General features: G+C 51.2%; 1 protein-coding gene across 1 annotated transcript; it reads right to left on the bottom strand.

The window, feature by feature from the left end:
* Nucleotides 1-453: 453 nt before the first annotated feature.
* Nucleotides 454-5,822, bottom strand: fam78bb (family with sequence similarity 78 member Bb). Its single transcript, XM_015971522.3, has 2 exons — nucleotides 5,289-5,822; nucleotides 454-1,117 (listed from the first exon to the last, which is right to left on the bottom strand). Exons 1-2 carry the CDS (start codon nucleotides 5,663-5,665, stop codon nucleotides 595-597), a joined length of 900 nt encoding a protein of 299 aa, XP_015827008.1. The 5' UTR covers nucleotides 5,666-5,822; the 3' UTR covers nucleotides 454-594.
* Nucleotides 5,823-6,540: the final 718 nt, after the last annotated feature.

Here is a 6,540-nt window from a genome sequence, read left to right as displayed (position 1 = left end):
GTGTAAGCGACTGTGTGTGGGAAATAAAATGAATGAAGCAAAAGTTGCTTGCATGTGTGAAAACAATCAGTCGTGAATGGCTGTGATCATCTGTGGTTGTAGAGAGGCAGTCTGGTGTGACACAGCAGCGAGTGTGGAGCCAACCTCGGAGCTCCCTGTAAGAAAACACGCACAAGTCAACACAAACACCTGCACTCGCGTCGTCCAGTTAAAATGACCCTTCCTTTTCCTCTGAACAGCACTTCCTAATGCACCACAGAGCATCATGAAGGCTGAAACCTTTTATTTTTTAACCACCAATGTTCAGGTTTGACCCCCTCGTTCTGAGCCTGAGAAGCTATATCACACACCTCCAGGGCTGATGGCGATTTGATCGGAGAGAAACGGCTCAGATGTGCTGAATTGAACTGAACACCTGCATGTTCATCAGCACCAGAGACACTTTCTGAGTCATCAAAGGCAGCGGCGGGGAATTAAGGCCCCTCAGGATTGTAAGACCGATTTGTGCTGTCAACATTTAACACGAGTCCTATTCAGTCATCTGTGGCTCACTGTGTTGTGATTAAAAACATCCAACAAGAAGGTCCCGTTGTTCTACTTGGGCGGTATGACAACAAGCGGAGGGCCTCGCCTCGGCCTCCACATCAGGACCTGGGCGTCGTTAGCGTTCGGTCTCCCCATGGCGTTCAGAGGGATTGGCTCCATACGGGTCAGAACCCGTGGCTGCTCCTGGTGCAGCCGTCCCACCAGCCTGGCTCTGGAGCCCAAAGGCAGGGACGGGTCCACCACAATGTCCACCCGCATCCTCCACTTGATGGTGTGGAGCAGTGTCTTCTCCTTGGTGGTGGTGTTGAGCGCCACCAGCCAGGTGGTGAAGCTCTGGTCCCTTTTTATGTTGGTCAGTAAGGGCGTGTTGGATTCGCTGACCGGCACCGCCCAGGTGACGCTGGGGTAAAAGTTGTCATTCATGCTGACGGTGAAGCGGGACGGCTTGGAGGTGGGGCCGATGATGGTGACGGTCTCTGTTGTGTTTCCATACCAGGGGTAGCTGACGCCGTCCGAGTCGCTGATGGCCCTCACCAGACCTTCTCTGAGCTGAGGCAGCTCCCAGCTGGACCTGAAGAAAGACAACCAACCATGTCATTGTTTTCATGTATAATACTTTTTTTTGTTATAATGAAGATAGATTCTTCTTTCACTTTAGAATTGACCCTTCAGGGATCTCCACAGTGAATCATCTGTCTCCATTTAGTCCTATCTGCTGCATCCTCTATCCTCACATGACCTGACTTCATGTCCTTCTTCACCACATCCATAACTCTCCTTTATGGCATTTGAACTCCTCTCTAGAGGCATCTCATGTGTCTGCCTGCTTGAAGACCTCCACCATGGTCCCTGTCCCCATGAAGCCAAGGATCACTGGACTCAGCGACTACAGACCTGTGGCTCTGACATCTGTGGTCATGAAGTCATTTGAGCACCTGGTTCTTCCCCACCTGAAGACCCTCACAGCCCCCCTTGCAGTTTGCCCACAGAGCCAACAGGTCTGTAGATGATGCCATCAACATGGCTATACACTTCATCCGGCAGCATCTGGACTCCCCGGGTACCTACACCAGGATCCTGTTTGTGGACTTCAGCTCTGCCTTCAACACAATCCTCCCAGACCTCCTCAAAGTCAAACTGTCCTAGATGCACTGGCCTGACCCCATCTGCAAGTGGATCACTGACTTAATGACAGACAGGAAACAACAAGTCAGGCTGAGGAAGAATCTCTCTGACCTGTGGACCATCAGCACTGATTTCCCTCAGGGCTGTGTTCTCTCCCCTTTGCTCTTCTCCATGTGCACCAACAGCTGCACCTCCAACCACGAGTCTGTCAAGCTTATCAAGTTTGCAGATGACACCCCCGTCATCAGACTCATCTCGGACGGGGATGATTCTGCCTACAGAATGGAGGTCGAACCGCTGGTGTCCTGGTGCAGCCACAACAACCAGGTGCTAAATGCGCAGAAGACAACGGAAGTTGTTGTGGACTTTATGAAGCACACAGCCCCACTGCCCCCCCATAACCCTGTCTGACGCTCCCATCACGATGGTGGTCTCATGTCGCTTCCTGAGCACCATCATCACCCAGGACCTCAAGTGGGAGCTACCACCAGGGACATGAAGAAGCTGCAGCGTGTCATGTGCTCTGTTGAGAAGGTCATTGGCTGCAAACTCCCCTCCGTACAGGACCTGTACCCCTCCAGGACATTGAGGTGTGCAGGTCAGATCACAGCTGACTCGTCCCACCCCGGACACAGTCTCTTTGACTCGCTCCCATCTGGCAGGAGGCTCAGACCCATTCAGACCAGAACCTCTCGCCACAAAAACAGTTTCTTCCCGTCTGCATTTGGACTCATGAACGTCAATATTAAGGCTGTCCACTCCAGTCGCTTTGTTCCAGTCACATGACCCGGCGTTGTGTTTTGACCTGACTGTTCCTCTCTGATCAGTACCTACACTGATTTGTATGTAGTAGCCGCTTCTCAAAGTGTTGCTCCTCTATATTATTATTTTTATTTATTTATTGTGTAAAGGAAATACTACCTCCCTTTGGGGGTCATAAACCACATTCACACAAATCATAAAAGCCACCCATCCATTTTCATCCGCTTATCCGGAGTCGGGTCGCGGGGGCAGTAGCCCAAGGCGAGAGGCCCAGTCTTCCCTCTCCCCAGCCACTTGGGCCAGCTCCTCCGGGGGAATCCCAAGGTGTTGCCTGGCCAGGCGAGAGACATAGTCCCTCCACCATGTCCTGGGTCCACCTTTAGGTCTCATCCTGGTTGGACGTGCCCAGAAAACCTCATCAGGGAGGTGTCCAGGAGGCATCCTGACCAGATGCCCGAGCCACCTCAACTGGCTCCTCTTGATGTGGAGGAGCAGCGGGTCTACTCCGAGCCCCTCCCAAATGACCGAGCTTACTGTTCATTAAGACGAACCAACAACTGGAGGGGAGTTCTAGAGTGACACGCGACGGCCCGTGCATTGCCAGTGACTCCCTATTCAACTGTTTCGGTTAAGCTACTGATTCAGGGGGAATTCACTGAGATTTATCTACTCCACCTATCTCTAAGGGAGAGCCCAGCCACTCTTCGGAGAAAACTCATTTCGGCCGCTTGTATCCGCATTCTCGTTCTTTTGGTCACTGCCCAAAGCTCATGACCATAGGTGAGGGTAGGAACGTAGATCGACCGGTAAATCAAGAGCTTCGCCTTCTGACTAAGCTCTCTCTTCACCACGACAGGCCGGTACAACGCCTGCATCACTGCAGATGCAGCACCAATCCACCTATCGATCTCACTCTCCAGTTTCCCTCACTCGTGAACAAGACCCCGAGATACTTAAACTCCTCCACTTGGGGCAGGACCTCATCCCTGACCCGGAGAAGGCATTCGACCCTTTTCCGAATCAAGACCATGGTCTCAGATTTAGAGGAGCTGATTCTCATCCCAGCTGCTTCACACTCGGCTGCAAACCACTCCAGTGAAAGCTGAAGATCACGTTCTGATGAAGCCAACAGGACCACATCATCTGCAAAAAGCAGAGACCTGATCCTCAGGCCACCAAAACAGATGCCCTACACACCTTGGCTGCGCCTAGAAATCCTGTCCATGAAGGTTATGAACAGAATCGGTGACAAAGGGCAGCCTTGGCGGAGTCCAACTCTCACTGGGAACGAGCCCGACTTACTGCCAGCAATGCGGACCAAGCTCTGACACCGGTCATACAGGGACCTAACAGCCCCCCCCCCCCCCCCCCCCCGAGGGACACGGTCAAACGCCTTCTCCAAATCCGCAAAACACATGTAGACTGGTTGGGCAAATTCCCACGCACCCTCCAGGATCCCCCTGAGGGTATATAGCTCATAAAATCATAAAAGCATGCTCTTTAATTAGAACATGTGTATGCAAATATAAATTAATAACGAGTAAATAAACAGATCATAATTTAAATAAATGAATACAGGTTGCTGCTGGTCATCATTTTCAAAACAAAAGTGTAAATCTATATTTGTATGGATGTTTTTGTGATGACAGCAACATGCATTAAACTAATCTAAAATAATTCATGTTGTGATAATAGTTCAAATAACTGTTTCAAGTGTATCTTTCAGAAATGTTTGTGTTTCTCTAATTGGAGGTGGCCGACGGTGGCACAGGAGTTAAGTACTCACCCCGTAATCGGACAGTTGCAGGTTCGAGCCCCGTTCAGTCTGTCACTGTCGTTGTGCCTTTGGGCAAGACACTTAATTCACCTTGCCTGCTGGTGGTGGTCAGAGGGACCGGTGGCGCCTCTGTCAGTGCGCCCCAGGGCAGCTGTCGCTACAGTGTAGCCCATCCCCACCAGAGTGTGAATGTGTGTGTGAATGGGTGAATGACTGATTGTGCTATAAAGCACCTTGGGGGGTCCCAGGACTCTAGAAGGTGCTATATCAAATAGAAGCCATTCACCACTTAAAGGTGCTGGATGCATTTGGGTTTTTAATGAAAATTAATGAAGGAGCAATGCACTGCATAGTAGCTAGCCTAAACTCTCCCAGAGTTACAACAACGGACTGATTCTGTGTGTCACCCCAAATGTTCTCAGACCCCATCTGGTACCATCACCCTACCCCCATGAAAATTTTCTGTGGGTGCCACTGGGGCTGAATACTGTCAGATTATAAAATTATAAATCCAAATCTCTTTTTGCATGATTCTTCAGTCCGTTTTCCTGTCCTGAATGAGTAAGAAGAAACCAGAATATGCTAACCGAATGCAACATCTCAAATGCCTACTCTTCCTGCAGATCATTTCCTCTCCTCCTGAACTCAAACTTTCATGACACTGAAGGTTTCAGACTGCCAGTGTGTTTCAATCTCGCTGTTTTGCTCATAATCTGGTGCCTTTTCGCCTTTGTTGTGCTTTTATGACCAGTCTGGTGACACCCCATCCTCTCACACCCACCCATGGGATTAAACACCCCCTCACATATGCTGTGAAGGGGGTGACATGATGTCTCCGCGGGCTCAGTCTGAGTGCAGCAAATGTTGTTTCGCTCATCTAATAGCAGCTTTTTCTATTTAGATGCCAGAGTCACAGGAACAGAATCTGTCGGTGGGCGTTTGAATGAAGGAGGCTGATGAGCACAGTTAACCTGCTGCGCGCACAAATGCTCCTAACTCAGAGTGAAGCGTGCTATAATAAAGACATTTACGTCTCCTCCTTTTCTAACATCAGATGACACAGCCGGTGTGAACTCACATGCCGATGTCTCCGTAGGTGTTGTAGAACTCCATCTGTGTGCACGCCTGGATCCAGCCCACCACCCAGGTCTCGTTGCGCGAAATTGGAGGCATCGAGATCCGCGCGGAGGCTTTGAAGTAGGGCGTCTTGTAGCGGAGCACTATGGGGGAGTTCTCCTCGATGACGGTGGGGCAGTGGTCTATGGTGGCAACCAGGTCCGACACCACGATGTTCTCCCGCTTGATGCGGGACTTGTTGCAGGCTATGCTCTGGATGCAGCCCATGGCCGCGCAGGTGAAAGTGATGGTCAGCAGCAGCCGGGTGAGTCTGGCAGGCCTGGGGAACCTCGCAGCGGGCTGGGACTCGACCAGAACCAGCACTATGAGGCCGTACATCAGATGTAAGGGTAAGGTGTGTGTTACCACGCCGAAGGCCCAAAGCAGAACGTGAGACCAGGGCTTATTCCCTGACCACTCTGGAGGACGGAAATCCAAACTTACGTTTAAAGCTCAGTTCTTGAACCCTCTCTGCTTAGATCCGATCCGTTCCTTCTGCAGCCCGTGCCCGCAGCCTTTAGTCCTCTCTCTGCACCGAGCTGTCATGTCACAAGAAGCGCGGAGGGACCGGCGGGCACCGGAGCTCCAGCATGGGGACCCGGTGGTCGGGCGGCGGTGTTTGCAGATGCGATGCAGCTGCTGGGAAAAACCTGAGCAGCGGGATCAGCAGAGTCTGTCATGCCTTTCGACTCGACGTCCAAACAGATGCTGGGAATCCGAGCATTCCCGATGTGGAAAACAGATCCTCCATCCAGATCTGGAAACACCGACGATCAAACCGACAGGAGACAAACGAGCTGGCTGCAGAGACTTCCAACAGACGGATGAAACAATGGCTTCAGGCAGGAGAAGAAGGATAACCGGTGTCATAGTGACCGCGCTGAGAAGCGGAGCGGCATCCTCCTGATGGAGCGTGTCGCTGTTCAGCCTGCGTGGTGCTGAACCTGCTGAATGGACCAATAGACTCGGAGCGTGGGAGTCTGCACAGTAGTAGCTCCGCGACCTCTCCCCTGCAAACTGGAACGATGTTTTCTGATCCCAACTGAGCCCAGATGGGCCGCAGGGACCCGAAACCGGAGCTACACGTTTTCATCCAAATCACGAATCGTTTGTGGGGGAAATAATGCAATAAAAATGCATCAAACTTTCCGACTTTAAATTACACTTTAAATTAAATTAGAGACACTTGTAATAAAATCTTAAATCCCAGGGGT

Source organism: Nothobranchius furzeri, chromosome 8 (genome assembly GCF_043380555.1).
Source record: "Nothobranchius furzeri strain GRZ-AD chromosome 8, NfurGRZ-RIMD1, whole genome shotgun sequence".
Taxonomy (NCBI): Eukaryota; Metazoa; Chordata; class Actinopteri; order Cyprinodontiformes; family Nothobranchiidae; genus Nothobranchius; species Nothobranchius furzeri.
This window is presented reverse-complemented; position numbering and strand designations above follow the sequence as displayed.